Below are 19,682 nucleotides of genomic sequence, written 5' to 3'. Positions count from 1 at the left end.
CATGCTTCCTTCTTCTGATAATAAACCCTGCTGCATTGGCCACTTCATTCCATGCAAAAGACAGATACTTGGTCCAAGCAAAGCCCACCAAATTCCTTTCCTGGTATTGACAAAGGAACACCATAAGAAAGAATCTTTCTATATCCTAGGATTGCTAGATAAAACACAGAACGCTTTTTAAATTCAAAATTCAGATAAACAACAAATAATTTTTAGTGTAAGTATGTCCATATATTTCATGCTTCATATCACTTAGTTTTCAGGTGGCTTGTTACATAGCAATAGATAACATGGCATGGAATTGATGCTAAGAATTAACTTCTAATGGGGCCCCTGGGTGGCTCAGTCAGTTAAGCATCTGACTCTTGACTTCTGTTCAGGTCATGATCTCAGGGTCATGAGATCAAGACCCCCTTCTTGCTCTGTGCCCAGTGGGGAGGCTGTCTGAGGATTTTTCTCCCTCTCCCTCTACCCCTTCCCCCACTCTATTTCTCTAAAAATGGATAAATTAATCTTTTTTTAAAAAGAATTTCTTGTTATTTTGAAAAATTATTAAGTTAGGAAATGAGAATAATTTTTTTAAACATCAAGTCTAAAAAAAAACAACTTGGAAGTTAGGAAAGAGAATATTTGTCAAGATCAAAGGACATTTCAAATTTGTTTAAGCAAGAAATGGATCAAAGTGCCTCCACATGGCTTCTCTATGTGACTTGTGCTTCCTCCGAGACTGGTGACTTCAGCATGGGCTAAATTCCCACATGGTAGCTCAGAGCTCCAAGATCAAATGACTCCAATGAACACAATAAAAATGAGGTGGTCTCTCTCAGACCACCTTGGACGTCACAGGGTGTCAATTCTGCCATCCTCCATAATCCTAACTAGATTCAAGAAAAGACACACAGACCAATGGGAAGAGGGTCCAAGAACCTGGGAACATGTCTGAAAACTGCCATAGAATGTGAGAGGAAGAGATTCAAACAGACATGGAGTACGGCGAGGATGTTCCTTTTCTCTCCTGCCATATACAGTTAGATGAAACTTCTTTGTTAGTAGGCTTGACCTGGGGGGGAAATAAGATGATGCTTTTATCCAGATTTTGGATAAATGATAGTTACAGCCTTTTTGTTTAACACCTCTTCTCCTCAGTCCCGTTTGTTTTGTTCTGTTTTGTTTTTAAGGAATTAAGGTCATTAAGCAGGGGGTAAATGTATGTTAATTTATTAAAAGGTAAAGTTTTGATAAGAGGTATTAAAGATCCATGCCATTACAGCCAATTTTAGTTTCATATAAAATGCTAGGATATGAAAGAAAAGTTGTTTTTGAGTTGCAATCAGTGCCTAAGAGAAAAAGCATATTTTGCATTCCTTCCTGAAATGAAGGGGCAATGTTTTCATAAGAAGAAACTGTCAAATGTTTATTAAATCAATGAAGCATAAAACAAGATTCCCTGCAGTTTCATCCATGCTTGGATTTTAATAACTAGCATTTATTCCTTGAATGAAAAGTTATATTTGTATCCAAAAAGAAAGGCTCCCCACTCTGCACTTGGGATTTTTAGCTGAGTAGTCTCTGTTACTAACGAAATAAGTGATTTGCTTTGCCATTTCAGATTATTATTATGTTCCTTTTGATGTTGGTGTCAATGGGAGCGTAAGAGCCTGGATGAGGCAGGGGGAGCAATGAGCGGGATCATTCAATGGTGGAGGGCGGAGTACGAAGGAATAGGGAACCTGGCAGCCTAGAATGGAGATGTGATAAGGAATTTAAGTGATGTGCATTCATCAACACTGTGTGGGGATCTGAAGGCACATCTACACCAAAATACGGATTTTAGGAAGGGATGAAGGTCATGTTGGAAGACAAGGCAGAAAACAGGAAGGCTATGGTGTTATAAATGAATGTCATGTTAATCCGACAATATTATTAAATGTTATGAAATCTGATCTGTGTTTTATGTAAGAGAAGCAGAGAGCCTTTGCTGAGCCCAGCTGGGTTGCTGGATAAATGATACTGCAGCTACGGAGCTGGCGAGGGGGCGGGGGTGACTGGGGTTTAAGTTGAAGAGAGAGAGTCTTAGTCTATTTGGGCTGCTGCAACAAAAATACCATAGACTGGGTGATGTGTAAACAAAAGAAATTTATGTATCACAGCTCTGGAGACTGAAAGTCCAAGATCAGGCTGCCAGCATGGTGGGGTTTGGGTGAAGTCTGTCTTCCAGGTTGCAGACTGCAGATTTCTCACCAAGTCCTCACATGGTGGAAAGGGTGAGGGAGCTTTCTTGGACCTCTTTTATGTGAACGCGAATCCCATTCATGAAGATTCTGCTTCATGACCTAAGCACCTCCCACAGGTCCTACCTCCCAACACCATCCCCTTTCAGGTTTGGTTTTGACATATTAATTTTTGGAGGGACACATTCAGACCATAGCAGAAGAGTTTGGGAAACAAAGAGAAGTGAAGGCAATGAAGTCTCAAGGTGTTGGAATGGCATCAGTAACCCTTGTAGGGAGCAAGGTTAATTCCAGAAGCAGAAAGTGTCACGTGGTCCAGAGACCTTGAGAAACTCTGAACATGCGTGGTGTGGCTTTGGAGCTCAAGGACAGGCACAAGGCTTAGGTCCCGAGGCAACCCTCCCCCACGCAGCCTCACTTAAGGGAACCACCAGCACAGCATGACCATGCCAGCAGAGCAGCTTCCTTGCGGATGGGGCTGGCGACAGGCACAATAGCAAAGTGACTTCATGTACTGGAGTAGAAAAGCACGGGCACACTTGCTCCGAAGCACACAGTTGACATCTGCAGAGACTCCCAGAGAAGTGGAAAAACCTGGTGGGCAGGCGACTAACTCCCTTCTGTCAGGCAGATGGGAAGACCATTATAATCCGGTTATTACTGTTAACATGACCTCATTTGTCCCTTCAGGCAGGGAAAGTTTGAGTTGTTTAGATCACATAAGGAGAAGATTAATAACTGAAACGATCATCATGGTCATGCTCCTGATATGTAATATGTAGCCATGATTAAAACCTGTGACCATTTAGAAATTAGAAATGAGCAGGGCATCTGGGTAGCTCCGTCAGTTAATCATCCGACTCTTGGTTTCAACTCAGGTAGCGATCTCAGAGTCATGAGATGGAACCCCACACTGGGCTCTGTGCTCAGAGGGGAGTTTGCTAAGTAGTCTCTCCCTCTACCCCTCTCTCTACCCCTCCGCCTGCTCACACGCTTTCTCTCTCAAATAAATAAATCTTAAAAAAAAAAGAAAGAAAAGAAATCCAAAATGAATGGATCCAGTGAGAATTGCAGGATAAGTATACTGAGAACATAATTTGGAGTAAAAAATCCAAAACTGTACCTTGAGCCAAGTCTCCAATCCCTCCAATCCTGTCTCTATCAAAAATTATCGTCATTACCAGAAGCTTGACATTGCTCAAAGAGAGAAATGAACAGGAAGTGACTTAAGATAATGAGCCATCGCATTTACACTTTATTTGTCCCCAGACGCCACTGAAGAGATTTCACTGGAGGAGACCAGGTGTGTACTGCATCTGGAGGAGTAGAGCGTAGGTGGTCCCACTGTACCGTTTAGCGCGCACCTGTTTAAAGTCCAGGATGACCAGGACACGGCGGCTGTACCCACACAGGTGAATCTATCCACACACTCACTGCAGGAGTGAAGAACAGTATTTTGGATCAATCACTCTGGGGCCTATTCTTGGAGGTCTTCCATCTGCACATATGTAAGCATGCGCGCACGCACACACACACACACACACACACACACACACACACACACCATATTTAGCCACAGAAGAATAGCTGAGGGACCAAGCATCTTGGTCATGTAAGACTAAGACTAAAAAAATATTTAGCCATTCTCTGTTGCCCACTGAGACAGTTGTTGATGTAGCCTTTTGACATCTGGAATTTTCATTTTCATCTCATGTTAGATCAGTGGCAACCAGTGAAAATACGGAAGCAGCACTATTCCGAGCAGCTTCACGACTACCAGCTTCGTTGGAACACCAAAGCAAGGCCATCACCCTCTTCTTAAGGCTGCATCCAGTTTAATGCCCTGTGTAATTTGTGCTAACATACACAAGATTTCCTTTTTCACCAATCTGTATTTTTCACAGGGCAGTCTACCGTTCTAAATATTTAAAAAGCAGCCAAAAGTATATTCAATTTTCTAAAACCATTTAAAACCATTACATTGTATTATATGTGTTCATGTTTGTGATGAAAGCAAAATTTTAAGTTATGGCACAAACTGAGGGCTTCAGAGGGGAGGAGAGTGGGGGAATGGGATAGGCTGGTGATGGGTAGTAAGGAGGGCACGTATTGCATGGTGCACTGGGTGTTATACGCAACTAATGAAGCATCGAACTTTACATCAAAAACTAGGGATGCACTGTATGGTGACTAACATAATATAATTAAAAAAATTAAAAAATAAGTTATGGCACAATATAGAACAAAATTCATACTATGATTTTTGATTTTATTTTCCTCTCATTTTATCCAAAAAGCTGAAAAAGTCATAATTCTGCCACCTGCTCTTGGATAACTAGTTGGCCCTTATTCCTTTTCTACTAACCCTTTTCTAAACATTAACATTTGCATTTGTAAATCTAGAAATATAGAAATCTTTTTTTTTTTTTTTTGAGCAAAGACTTTGGCTTTCATTATGAGCAGCTCTAAAATCCAATTAGCATTGTAACATACCCTAGGGTGCTAGCGGAGATAACTTTAAAAAATAATCCAAAAAATAAGCCTATGTTAGAACTTAGAAATTAGAAAACTAACCAAAATCCTGTCTCTATCAAAAATTATTGTCATTACCAGCAGCCTGGCAGAATTGCAAATATGTCCTCTTTAAGAGCTTGGAATTCAAAGTGAATCAGCTGTCTATGGGTGCATTTAACAAACTATCTCAGAACCTAGTGGCTTAAAACAGCAAACATGTTGTTGAGTCATAGTGCTGAAGTTCAGAATGTGAGACTAAGCTCCACTGAATCATTCTTCTGCTGGTCTCACCCAAGTTGGATGAACTACTTGTCATGGTTTGCCTGAGACTTTCCCAGTTTTAGCACTGAAACTCCAATATCCCAGAAACCCCTTAGTCTCAAGCAAAACAGAACAGTTGGCCACGCTGTGTCTGGGATTACTTACGTGGCAGTAGTCATCTGGTGGTTTACCTGGAGCTGGATGGTCTAAGATGGCCTCACTTACTTATCTAGTAGTTGGTGCTGTCAGCTGGGCCATAGGTCTTCAACAGGCTAGCCAGGCTTCTTCACATGGTAACAGGCTCCTTGAAGAAGTGGGAGAGAGGGCAAGCTGCCAGTGGGCAAAGCCTCTACTTGCACCATGTTTGTTGATGTTAGCTGAACTAAGTCACATAGCCAAGTAAATCAATGGTAGTGTACCACACAAGGACACGGATACAAGAAACTGTGATTCACTGGGAAACCATTATTGTTACACTCTAGCATAAAGTCAAATGTCACTTGATATTCACATTTAACAAATCTGAGATTCCCCATTTTGTTCATTGTGTTATTTTTAGGGTCTATCTTCTACTTGGTAAGAACGAGAACCCTTCATTCCCAGGATACAGCCCAAATAACTATTGCCTCTCAGAAAGAAAAGCAGAAAATCTCTGTCGCTATTTTTGCTGCTGCTGCTGCTGCCACTTGTTCTTATTTTTTAAAAAAATTGGGGATGGGGGGCCTGGATGGCTCAGTTGATTGAGCATCCAATTCTTGATTTTGACCCAGGTCATGATCTCAAGGTCCTGAGATCAAGCCCCATGTCAGGCTCTGTGCTTAGTGAGGAATCTGCTGGAGATTCTTTCTCTCTCTCCCTCTGTTCCTCCCCTACTCACACACGCACTCTCTTTCTCTAAAATAAATAAATGAATCTTAATATGTATATATTATTATATACTTTTATTATATATATATATATTTTATTTTTTATATATATAGTTTTTGTTTTTTTTTTTTAAGTCCAGCAGCCTAGTTCAGCCTAATGGAAGAAGTAAGGAAGAGAACAATGCTAAAATATAGATCAAGTCACTAGTCCAGTAAGACTTCCTCAGATCCCAGAGTGCAGAGAGAAAACCTCAGCTTAGCTCTGCTGGCTCTAAGCACAGGCCTGTGTGCTAAATGTTACACTTCTTTACTTACACAATTCTTTCACCTTGCACATATCAAAACCATTTCTCCCATTATACATACATAGTCCCAAGGTGCATGAGTTAGGAGAAAGCATAGTTTTCTATGACTGGAATCAAATTTTCCCTGCATTTCTGCCTCTTGCTCTTCCAGAGAGGACTTCTTTCTCCCAGCCCAGAACCTACTTCATCTTTTGCCCCTAGAGTGACCACCTCCTTGCATAACAGAAAGGTAACATTCCTCCCTCATCCTTAAGCCCTCGTTACACACAAAAAAAGTAAGGAAATTATACCCAAAAAGTAATTTTTTAAGACAAATTATACAAATGAATTTATTAGTAGTTATTTAACCACTCTTTTCAAAATTCTAATTAAGTAATGAATTAATACTTGAAAGAACAAAATTGTTAGAAAAAATATTATGTTTTAATCTGTAATATCGTTTTACTCAACAATTGAATTCTAGCTGAAAATAATTATATTTTAGCTGTAATTGTTCTGTAATTGTTGAGTCATGGGCCAACTAAAAATTTCTAGTTACATAATTGAAAATTATGTGGTTCATCTCTGCGTTGATTGACTTGGCTTGATTGCGTCCTGAGGGAAAGTGTGCCGTTTCATTTTCTGATCAAATTCACATTGCAGCCCGCATGTCCAGAATTCTCACTGCAGCCACTAAAATGAATGGAAATTGAGAGTCAATTTATTTTCTAAGGCCAAATTGAAGAATTCCTTTAGATTTCTGGACCTAAGTTTTAATTGTTAGTAAATTTTAAAAATAAATTTTTACACATTTATCATTCAATGTGATGGGTTTTTTTATTATCAGACCCCCCAAAAGGCACATGAGATGCACTAAAATTCGAAATAACGTAATGCAAGAAAGTAGGCAAAAATTTATGGAAGAAGTTTATTAAAACTCCACCATATTTTTCACGTATGGGGAAAAGAGTCAACATGTGAAATGGAGAACAATAGGAGGATGGACAACGCCTCCGAATGCAGTGGGAATCACAGGGTAAGGCACAAAGCATTAAGAACGACATCCTGGTTTAGCAAAAACAACCAACTGGACACTTTGAAAAAATGCATTTGCAAATGAAAACACAAAGATTTTTTTCATGAATGCCAAATAAAGAATGGTTCTAGTATACTTTTCTATTATAGCCCCATAAATTTAAAGTCAGCAAATTTTGGAACACAAAGATTGATGTAGAACAGTAAACTAGTCTATGGGGCACCTGGGTGGCACAGCAGTTGAGCGTCTGCCTTCGGCTCAGGGCGTGACCCCGGCGTTATGGGATCGAGCCCCACATCAGGCTCCTCCGCTGTGACCCTGCTTCTTCCTCTCCCACTCCCCCTGCTTGTGTTCCCTCTCTCGCTGGCTGTCTCTATCTCTGTCAAATAAATAAATAAAATCTTTAAAAAAAACAGAAAAAACAAAACAAAACAAAAACGGTAAACTAGTCTACCGTAGGTAAAAAGGAAACATATTTATTACCTGATTCAGTGGCCTTAGCAGGAAACAGAAGACTGATTTCCATTAAGCATTCGAAAGTTATATTTTTGTAACCTGAAGAATAAAGAATATTCAATAGGAACATGTTGCTTCATGCTTATGTAAATTTTAAAAGATGTCCCAAGGATGACGGGTGTTTGTTAATAACAAAACTTAAGACCCGATTTGTGATATTCTGAGTAATACCCATAAAGTACATTAAGATGCTAAAAGTTAAACGGACAAAGAACCACATTAGAACATGTCTATAGTGTCTAAACTTTCCAGGGGAACAAAACCAGTAAGAATATTTTGGAAGAAATCAAGGAATGTGAAGATAAACAAATGAGAGATTGTGAGAAATAGGACCAGTGAGGAAAGTTTCAAGTGTTTAGCATTATATTTAAAATAGAAAACAGAGGGGCGCCTGGGTGGCTCAGCTCGTTAAGAGTCTGCCTTCTGCTCAGATCATGACCCCAGGGTCGTCGGGGAGCCTGCTTCTCCCTCTCCCTCTAACTGCCACTCCCTCTGCTTCTGCTCTCTCTCGCTCTCTCTGTCAAGTAAATAAATAACATCGTAAAGTAAAATAAAATGGAAAACAGAGTATGAGAACATGCTGAAAATAATGAACTTCCCTTCCTCATTTCCTCTGAGGAGAAAATAATGTGACACATTAAAATCTTTATCTTTAAAATGTGAGGGACACAGTCAACTTTCTTCTCTTGACCTCAGTGCAACATTGCACATAGTTAACTCATATTCGTGTGGTGGGTATAAATTTTCTTCCACAAACTCAGTTGAGCATAATAGATCACAATATTACATTTTCTTCAGAACCATGTAATTCCCACTCTGAGTCTCCTTCACAAAACTAGTAGGAGATTCATTCTCTCTTCTCGTGGAAGTTCCCCTGTTTTCAGGGAGGGCAATGGTTCTAGAATCTTATTCAAGCCAAATTATCAGAGTAGTCCTTCTGATCATCATTGTCAGTTCACAGGGTTGCCACCAAGACCCCTGCTGCCCAAGCCACTTGGTTCCTTTAAATCAGCAGTTCTTTTCATTTTATGCAAAATAAAGTTTGTCAAGGCTGAGTCCGAGTCCATGGGCTATAGCTTCCCTTTGTGTTCCACACAGGAGACCTTGCCATCTCCCAAGGCCCTCACCATGTAGCAGGGTGCCTCTGTCACCCCAGGACCTGACAGCTTCTGGCTCTTTGTTTTCTCTCTGGGACATCTTGCATGATCTCTTCAGGCTGCTTAGACTCCCTTAAAAATAGAAGAAGCTCTTATCTTTTAACAGCTTCATCTTTCCAAGCCACAAAAATCACTGAGGCTGCTGTCCTGGCTTAATCTGTGTCTGAAATGAGAAGGGTTGTGGTGATCAAAGGGGAAGAACAAATACTGATTTATTTTTTTATTTATTTTTTTAAAAAGATTTTATTTATTTATTTGACAGAGATAGAGACAGCCAGTGAGAGAGGGAACACAAGCAGGGGGAGTGGGAGAGGAAGAAGCAGGCTCATAGCAGAGGAGCCTGATGTGGGGCTCGATCCCACAATGCCGGGATCACGCCCTGAGCGGAAGGCAGACGCTTAACCGCTGTGCCACCCAGGCGCCCCAATACTGATTTATTTATCAATAATTTCTTGTGTTACACTGACACTGCCTATACATGCTGCTGGTGGGAATTTTTAGCACCCACCCCGTGTGGGTCCTGCACTAGGTCCTCTGCATACATCCTCCCCTCACACTCTGGCTTCAGCAGGACTGGCCTTCTTCCATTTCTTGTTACTATACTCCTTTCTACCACAGGGCCTTTGTACACCATTTTCCTTAGTGTCAAATCCATCCTTTAGTGCCCCCCTTTCTTTCCATTTCTTTTTTTAAATCATTTACCTTGTGGAACTTTTCAACAATTCCTCTCCAAATATTGTCATAATCATGACATGTCCCTAGCACGTTTTATCTGTAGACTAGCCTTTAATATTTTATGATAGATCTGCAATTTCTCAGTAGGATTGCTATTCTTCTCTAACTCCTATTTTATCAGTCCCTAAATTATTGGGCTTGGACTGGAATGGAATGTGAGCTAAAGCTTCTGGTTAGGACACAGCTTAATGGAACTTTTAACTTCCAGGAGTGAAAAAGTAAATAAATGTGTACACTTTTACTCATTATAGCAAACCAGGATATATAATTCCAGAAATTTATCCTAAGATATATTTACACACATGTGTCAATGATGTATGTACAAAGTTACTCATTGTAGAAATTTTGAAAGAGCAAAATTTTGAAAATAACCTAAATGTTCACCAAATATATATATATATATACACACACACACACACATATATATATATATATATATATATACATATAAATGCACAATGTAGTGATGGGCAGATGCTTAAAAAATAGAATAAGGATGGCATGATCATTAAAAAATATTAGTTTTTAATAATTAGGTAAATTTTTAAAATTAAGAAAAGAACACTGTATGTAGCATACAATCATTTGTAAAGAAAATGAAGAAAAATCAGATATAGCTGTTTCTCCTTAGAGAAGCATAAAATACCTCTGAAAGGGCATCCAAGAAATAGCAGTGGTTGTTTGTGATGAGAAAAATAAAGTGACGATGGATAGATGTAGGAGCAAAAATGTTTATAAAAAATATTTTTTAATGTTTTAAAATAAAAATTAATGGATAGATCTCCAGACTTCCACAGCTGGACAAGAGGGAGTAATATGGGCTAGAATTACCCACCCACCTGAAAAGACGTAAAATATATGAAACAGTAATTTTCAAGACACTCAATGTCCAGCAATGAAGTACAATGATCCTTGAGAGATGGGAAACAATAAAGTGAATCCTACCATCACCCCTGCTTCTTGACTTGAGAGTTTCTGGGTTGTGGTATGAGGAAGGGGAACCCAGGTGGGGCTCAGTGTGAGTTGATATGGAGCTGAGAATTTGGGGGAAATGGGGCAGCTAGAATATCAAGGCAGAAAACCATGAGAAGAGAGCTACACATCTGTACCCCTTGAGTATTCAGCAAAGTAATGGTAGGAGCATGTGTGTAAAGTAATGACCCAAGACTGGGGAAAACAAACAAACAAACATTCAAAAGAATTAGAAATAATAGTACCCAGAATAAACAAAAGTGTGTTAATAGTGTCTCTTCCCACCAGCCAAACTGACAAACCTGGTGATCTGTACGACATTCAGTAGCTCACACAAAAGGTCTACATTAAGAGTAGTGAATAATTTGCCCCAGATTATGCACTATTCCAGTCCTGCCTAATAAATTGTAAGAAAAAATCCCAAGAAAGTCACAAACTATTTCCAGAACAAAATATTTAAAAGAATACCAAAATATCCAGCACCCCAAAATGTAAAAGTTCTAGAACCTGATGAAAAAATTCCCAGGCATGCAAAGAAGTACCTGTATGTGGCCTGTAATAAGTAGATAATTTAGTCAATGGAAACTAAGACCTAAGAGTCAACAGATAAGACTTTAAGACATTATAACAGTGTTCTACATGTTCAGAAAGTTAAGCAGAGGGGCACCTGGATGGCTCAGTTGGTTAAGTATCTGCCTTTGGCTCAGGTCATGATCCCAGAGTCCTGGATTGAGCCCTGCATTGGTCTCCTTACTCAGCGGGGAGTCTGCTTCTCCATCTCCCTCTGCCTGACACTCTTCCTGCTTGTGCGTGCGCTCTCTCTCTGTCAAATAAATAAAATCTTAAAAAAAAAAAGAAGAAGAAAGTTAAGCAGAGACATGTAAGATATAAAAAGAGCAAAAAAAATCATAAAGGTGAAAAAAAGTGTAAGATTAAAACTGCTTTAGGTGGGATTATCAGCAGATTAGACATTACAAAAAAAAAGATTAGTAAACTGGAAGATACAGCATCCAAAATTAAACACAAAAAGAGAAGTTATGGAAATGATCAAAGTGTATAATTGGAACCTCTGAAAGATATGAACAAAAGGTAGGAACAAAAAGAATACTGGAAGAGGGGCTCCTAGGTGGCTTAGTGGGTTAAGCGTCTGCCTTCAGCTCAGATCATGGTCCTAGGGACCTGGGAATGAGCTCCGCGTCAGGCTCCCTGCTCACTGCTTCTCCCTCTCCCTCTGCCTCCCCCCACTTGTGCTCTCTTTCTCTGTCAAACAAATAAATTATCTATTTTAAAAAAGAATACTGGAAGAAATGATGTCCAAGAATTGTCCAAATTTCATGAAAACTGTATATACAGATCCAAGAAACTCAAGTAATTGCAAGCACAAGCATACCAAGAAAACCATATAACATGTGTCACATCTTATGTAATCGCTCAAATCCAATGACATAGAGAAGATCTTAAGAAGCCAGAGTGGGGGAGAAAACTCAATATGTACAGAAAAGCAAAGATAGAAATAACACATTTTTACAGAAAACAATGCAAATGAAAGAGTAAGCAACACCTTCAGAAGATGGAAAGAAAAAAGCTGTTAACCTAGTATTCTGTAGCCAACAAAAGTGTCTTTAAAAATGTAGATGACAAGATGACTACATCTTTAAAAATGTAGAGAAATATAAAAGATCAAACTTCCACAACCAGAAATGTTAAGGGAAGTACTTTAGGCAGAAAGATGGAAGGGTGGAAACCTGGGTCTATAAAAAAGAATTAAGGAAACAAAAATGGTCTTCATAATATAATTTCATCTATATGAAATTTTATTTTTAAATCTTTTTAAAGGATAATTGACTGATTAAACAAAAATAATAACAATATAATGTGGGATTTATAACACATGGAACCATAAAGTGTATGACAACAAAGTACAAAGGTTGGGGGAAGAGAAATGAAAGCATTCTATCAAAAAGTTTTTATAATATATGTGCAGTAGTACAATATACCGGAAGGTAAACTGTGATCAAAAATAAACATGTATGATATAAATCCTAAAACAACCATTTAAATAAAAAACAAGAAGTCTTTGTTAAGTCAAAAAGGACACTAAATGGAATCATGAAAAATATTCAATGAATGAAAAGATGGAAAAGGAAATAATAAATAGGACAAATAGGGGGGCACCTGGGTGGCTCAGTTGGTTAAACGTCTCCCTTCGGCTCAGGTCATGTTTTCAGGGTCCTGGGATTGAGCTTCGCATCAGGCCCCCTGCTCAGTGGGGAGTCTGCTTCTCCCTCTCCCCTTGTCCCTCCCACCTCATGCTCTCTCTCTCTCAAATAAATAAATAAAATCTTTTAAAAAAATAAATAAATGTGACAAATAAAAAAGAAAGATGATTGATTAAAGATTAACTACATGAATAATCATATTTAAAGTAAGTGATCTAAATAACCCAATTAAAAGGCAGAGATTAGAAAAGAGCAAGGTGCAAGTATATGCTGCCAACGAGAAAACCACCTTAAAGACACAAATAGTTTTTAAAATGAAGCAAAAAGATGTAAAAGTTATATTTTAGTGTTTAAATAGTACAAATCCAAAGAAAGCTGAAGTGGTAAAACAAAGAATATTACCAGAGATGATAAAAGTCACTTCATAACAGGAATAAGATTAATTCATCAAGAGCACATAAAAATCTTAGACATTTATGCACTTATTAGCAGAGCTACAAAATACATGAAGCAAAAACTGATAGAACAGCACACATAAATAAACAATTTCAGAGTTAGTCATAGATTACAATATCCCTCTCTCAAATTAATAGAACAAGGAAACAGAAAATCAATAAGAATATAGAGGACTTGAATACCACTATCAGCCAACTTTACCTAATAAATATTTATAGACCACACCACTCCACAGCAACAGAATACACATTTTTGTCAAATGTACATGGAACATTTACCAAGATAGGCCAGATTCTGAGCCATTAAAAAATCATACTAAATTTGAAAGGATTCAAGTCTGACGAAGTATATTATCTGAACACAATGGAATTAAATTAGAATCAATAACAAAAAAAAAATCTCTAAAAAAATCCCTAAGTAGGGGCGCCTGTGTGGCTCAGTCAGTTAAGCATCTGCCTTCAGCTCAGTCATGATCTGAGGGTCCTGAGATCAAGCCCCGCATCTGGCTCCCTGCACAGCGGAGAGCCTGCTTCTCCCTCTCCCTCTGCTACTCCTCTTCCTTGTGTTCTCTCTGTCAAATACATAAAATCTTGAAAAAAAAAAGCTTTAAAAAATAAATAAAAATAATTTAAAAATCCCTAAATATTTGGAAACTAAATTGCACATGTCTATACACTTAATGGATTAAAGAAAGGAAACAAAACAGAAGTTAGAAGTATTTGGAACATGATGAAAATGAGAACACTGCATATCATTTTTTTGTGGAATTCTGCTTAGAGAAGATTCATAGTATTAAAATCCTATATTAGAAAAAAAGAAAACTCTCAAATCAATGATCTTAGCTTTTACCTTAAGTAATGAGAAAAAGAAGAGCTAATTAAACACAAAATAAGTAGAAGATTAAAACAATAAAAACTAAAGAGAAATCAATGAACTATAAGTGAAAAGAGCAGAGAAAAATCAGTGAAACCAAAAGCTAGTTCTTTCAGCAGATCAATAAAATCGGTAAACCTCTAGTCGGATTGACAAGGAAAATGAGAGAAGTGACACAAATATGCTCGACGTCATTAATCGTCATAGTAAAACAAGGTAAAACCACTCTGAGATGCCATTATATCCCTCTCATAATGACTCAAAAGACTGCCTGTATCAAGTATTAGTGAGAACGTGCAGTTGCTGGAACTCAAACACTACTGTTGGGAACATAAAACGGCACAATCGCTTTGGGAAAGAGTTTGACTGTTTCTTTGAAAGGTAAGCATATTCTCACCATATGATTGAGTCATTCCACTTCTAGGCTTTTCCTCGAGAGAGAAATGAAAGCATGTGTCCGCAAAAAGATGAGGAAACTGAATTCATAGCAGCTTTGTTTGTAACAGCTCAACAGTGGACACAACCCAAATGTCCATTAGCAAGTGAGTGGATAATCAAACTGCAGTATGATCATTCAAATGGAATACTACTCAGCAAGAAAAAAGGGTGAACTATTAATACATGCTAAACATAGATGAAACTAAAAATAATTGTACTGAATTAAAGAAGCCAGACCTGGAAAAAGAAAACAAATTATATGATTACGTTTATATAAAATTCTGGAAACTGCAAGCTAATATACAGTAACAGATGGCAGATTAGTGGTTGCCTAGACAAAGGGAATGAGGTCAGAAGAGAGGGATTATGAGAAAATTTGGGGGGATGGCAAATATGTTCATAGTCTTGAATATGGTGATGCCCGCACATGGGTATACATACATAAGTCAAGACTCACCAAATTGTATACTTAAAATATATGCAATCCCAGGGGCGCCTGGGTGGCACAGCGGTTAATCATCTGCCTTCGGCTCAGGGCGTGATCCCGGCATTATGGGATCGAGCCCCACATCAGGCTCTTCCGCTATGAGCCTGCTTCTTCCTCTCCCGCTCCCCCTGCTTGTGTTCCCTCTCTCGCTGGCTGTCTCTATCTCTATCGAATAAATAAATAAAATCTTTAAAATATATATATATATATATATATATGCAATCCCTTGTATGTTAACTGTTTTAAGTTGTTTAAAAGATTAATGGACATCAAAAACTAAGGATGTACTGTATGGTGACTAACAAAACAAAATAAAAAATTATTATTAAAAAAAGATTAGTGGACAAACATGAGTAAATACATACATAAATGAAAAGTTGGTTCCTTACCAGTCATTCACACTAATCAAGACAGGAAACATTAATTTATTTGTAGCTTGGTAAAAACATCAATGAAGACAAAAAAGGATCCATTTGAATTCATTTTATTATATCCCACATTAACCTAGAATACACTACATGGTTTGTTTCATAAACTCATTAAGAAAATAAGAGACTGTGTTTCCAACAAATTGTATACAATACATACATGCAAACAAAAAATCAATATAGGTCTTTCTTTTGCTGCTATCTATAATTCCAAATTTATGATAATTCTAGTTTTGAGATTTATTCTGCACAGCATAAATTTTGATGCACTTTGGTCTCAGATTTTCCATGATCAAATGAGAGTACCTTTGTATGGCTTAAGATCTTTCCATTTGTGGTTCAGTTTGAACAGGATTGAGTAGCTCCGATCACTGACACTCAAGCCCTGAGGAAACAGAGTTTATACTGTGGTAGTGTGTTTATGGGGGAGCTGCACCCAGTACATGTTACAGTCCTAATTTGTTCCAGCTACAGTTGTAATTCTGCTCTGAAATTCAGTGCGTGGAAAATGGAAAAAGATTAGGCTGCTGGAGAAGGGGATAAAGTAGGTTACATCTGATTCTAGGATTTTTATTTCAAACAAAATAAAAAAAATGCATGAGATTCTTCAGGTTATTTTTTTTTAATCCTGCTCACTTTCCTAGGTGGAATAATTATCCCGTTTCCTGCCTTGTAATCTTTCCAACTACACAGAGTCCTACTCGTTAAAAAATACTCTTCAACTGAAGTAATTAGGCCAAATACCATTTTAACATACAAAGTCTTTGAAATATATAGCACACAAAGAAATTCAGGTTTATGTTGTTCAAGTGCCTCATCAAACATTACCAAGAGCTAGTCTTCAGTTGGTCTCTAAACTGGCGTGTCTAATATGCTTACAGATATTTGAAAATGTGTATCTTCAACACTTAAACGCCTTGTACTCTTTTTTATAAATATCCTTTGTTTCAAAAATTTTTCAAAATGATCACAAAAACTATATTGGAAATGTGTGTATTTATAGATTTCTTTGTCTGCGTAAGAGCATTTTCTAATTGTTTGATATCTACATTTAGGTATCCATCTCTCTGTAACCCCCAAACACTGAAACAGAAACAATGCTGTGGTAAAGAGGGGGGACTTTGAAACCAGAGGACCTGGTCCAGCCCCAGGACCACCACTAGCTCCAGCCTGCTGGTCCTTACCTCTCTCTGCCTGTTTCTTCAAACAGTACATAGGAATGGTATTCACAGTGTTGTAGTGAGGATGAATCAAAAGAATTGAGTAAAACTTTTAGCCAAGAGCCCAGCACATATTGAGTACTCAAAAAAGTTAGAGCTACCTTTAAACTACAAAAATTCTAGGACAGGGCCCAATGATTAAAAGTTATCTCATTACATAACAACAGAACTACAGTGTGTCCTAACAGGAATGGAATACTTGAAAATTATTATTTGACCTAAAGGAAGATTTCGTAGAAAGGCAGAGAAAGCCTAAAAAGAATAGTATAATTACAGTGAGAAGGCCTAGTTTAAAGCCCATCTTTGGCATTGTAATTTAAATAACCAATTCTGGTTGGTTATTTTATTCTATTGATCATCTCATAGTCTGTAAAGTGGACATGACCTGTCAGTGGGAAATTCTTGGTGAATCTGTACTGAGAGATGAAATCAAAGATATTGTCTATAAGAGTGTTTTCTATACTTTCATTTGACTGATAGCATAAGATTCCTTTCATTTAAGAAGAAGTCATAAAATTGAGTGATATCTCAAGATATCAGTCGCTAACAGTCATGTATTTCTCTCTAATGATAAATATATGGAGCAAATGGGGCTCGACAGAGCATTAATTGCACTAGAAACTGAAGCGTGAAGTTAAAAGCTCATGAGGGTTGCAAGAGCCCCTAGAGACCCAATGAGAACCTATATCTACTTACAGAAAACCAGTGCTGAAAAGCGTCATACAGTTGACTACTGAAACATACACTGAAGTTTGCTTTTATTTTTTTTCCAAGCGGATGTTCATAGTCCTGTATTTTGTCCCTTTCACAGGTCTCCTGTTATGGCTGGAGGTCTCTTCGCTGTGGATCGAAAATGGTTTTGGGAGTTGGGTGGCTATGATCCAGGTTTAGAAATCTGGGGAGGAGAACAATACGAAATCTCTTTTAAGGTAAGTTACCAAGACCCTCTTCACACAATGTCTACATAATTTTGAAGAGTCCCATAGAGTTGTCATCATTCTGTTTCATGACAGATGTGTTGTAAGATGATGGCAAAAATAGATATGTCACCTTTCCAAGTCAGTTTTTGGATGAGAAAAGCTGCTTCCTTCTGATGTTTCGGGGACATGTAGCCATGCCACAAAAGAAATGCATGAAAGGAATAATTAGAAACCTCATTTGCAGGCAGAAAACTTGGTGTGCCAACAGACCTGGGGCTCCACTGACAAAGCTTTTCTTCCACAGCGCTTACAACATACAGAGAAAAGAATTAAGACAAAAGAAATTGGGCTACTAGAGTTTCTGCCCTTTGTATTTATTTTAGAAATAATGTTCATATTTTTATAATAACCAGTTATTCCAAAATTTCAGTAACAGAAGAGTAATTTAAAATATGAATAACAAATTCAGGCTATTTTTCATATAATTCCATAATATGTGAATTTTTTACTTTTTATCTGAAATGGCCCAGGTCTCTACTTCTTTGATCATAAATACTCAGCAAAATTATATATTTTATTATATATATGTACACACATATGATAGAATTCAAATCTCAGGGTTTATGAATGAAAGGAATTCACCACAACATGTGAAGACATGACAAGCAAAGAAAAATAAACTGTGTGAAAGGTTGTACTGCCAGCCTCCAAGATGGGTTTTATTTTTTTTTAAAAAAGCAGTCTCATAAAGGAAAAGAAATTCATTCTCTTTTTTTTCCTTATCATTGTCATTATTTATACAGAAGATAGATTGATTTTGTAAGGTTTATCATACAGAAATCTCTTACTAAATAAATCATTTTTCCTAATTACTTCCATTATAAAATCAAACCAATTCTTGCTGAAGAAAAAAAACTATCCTGAAATCAAACTTAAGAATCCAGCTAAACTCTTTGAATTTACTCATAGAAAGAAAATGATAAAACTGATCTTCATAAAATTGTAACTGCTATATTCAATATATTGACAAAAATGTTATGTTGTCCTCACAGTGTCAAAAAATAAATATATTTAAGGAGAAACTCAGGAGGCATGATTGCAGGTTTCAGGCCATCTAGAAGTTTCCATCTCACTCTGCTGGCAGTAGTCCTTGAAATACCATTTAGTAAATTCATGCTTTTTTCACCATCATTCAAACACATCTAATGTCACATCTACTTTTTTTTAAGATTTTATTTATTTATGTGACAGCGAGAGAGAGAGAGCGAGAGAGCACAAGAAGGGGAAGCAGCAGGGAGAGGGAGGGGGAGAAGCAGGCTCTCCGCTGAGCAGGGAGCCCGACTTGGGACTCCATGCCAGGACCCCAGGATCATGACCCAAACCAAAGGCAGATGCTTAACCGTCTGAGCCACTCATGAGCTGTCTAAAGTACTTTTTAAAAGCCTTTTTGCGGATATGTGGTTTTAAATCCTTAAATTTACCAATTTCGTTTGTTTCTCTGTGATAGTGATAGTTTCACGCTTGCCACAATGTATATGACAGAAGGCAGCTTAATAGTGATGATGACAAAACTACATTCACTTACTGGTATGAGCCAGATGCTGAACTAAATGCTTTATACACATTATCCAATTTAAAGTCAGCACTCTAAGACGTAGGTGTTATTCCATTTTACAAATGAAGAAACTGAGACTGACCGCTTTAAAGATTTTACATTAAACATTGTTTTAAACGTTCAAGATTATGTAAATTACCTAGTGCTGCTTTGGGATTAAAATGGTCCATTTCTGCTTAACTGCAGAGAATACAGAACCAGTACTAGAGTTCATTGTGAACCCTTTGATCTCGCTGTAATTTTTCCTCTCATTGAAAAGGCAAGTATCTTCCTTACAGCCAATAGCATGACGGCAAACTTACTGCTGACCCTGGCAAAATAACACTGATGATCAGACAGGGCTCAAAGCTAGGTGCGAAGTTTGCAATAATCCGGATCTTCAACTGGAAAAACAGCATTACGTTTGACCCCAGCATTAAGGGGAAAAAAGGCATTGCTGTATCTGCAATATCTT

The 19,682-nt window shown here is 37.7% G+C and overlaps 1 protein-coding gene across 2 annotated transcripts in view; it reads left to right on the top strand.

Moving 5' to 3' along the window:
- Window positions 1-19,682, top strand: part of GALNTL6 (polypeptide N-acetylgalactosaminyltransferase like 6) — a 1,184,120-nt gene that overhangs the window by 1,046,217 nt on the left and 118,221 nt on the right. For both annotated transcript variants that reach the window (XM_034661384.1, XM_034661383.1), the window contains exon 9: window positions 17,505-17,622. In XM_034661384.1, coding sequence (XP_034517275.1) covers window positions 17,505-17,622 — 118 coding nt within the window. The remainder of the gene's footprint in view (window positions 1-17,504; window positions 17,623-19,682) is intronic.

Source organism: Ailuropoda melanoleuca, chromosome 5 (genome assembly GCF_002007445.2).
Source record: "Ailuropoda melanoleuca isolate Jingjing chromosome 5, ASM200744v2, whole genome shotgun sequence".
In the NCBI taxonomy this organism is placed as follows: domain Eukaryota; kingdom Metazoa; phylum Chordata; class Mammalia; order Carnivora; family Ursidae; genus Ailuropoda; species Ailuropoda melanoleuca.
Note: the sequence above shows the minus strand (reverse complement) of the source record. Positions and strands in the feature narration are given on the sequence as shown.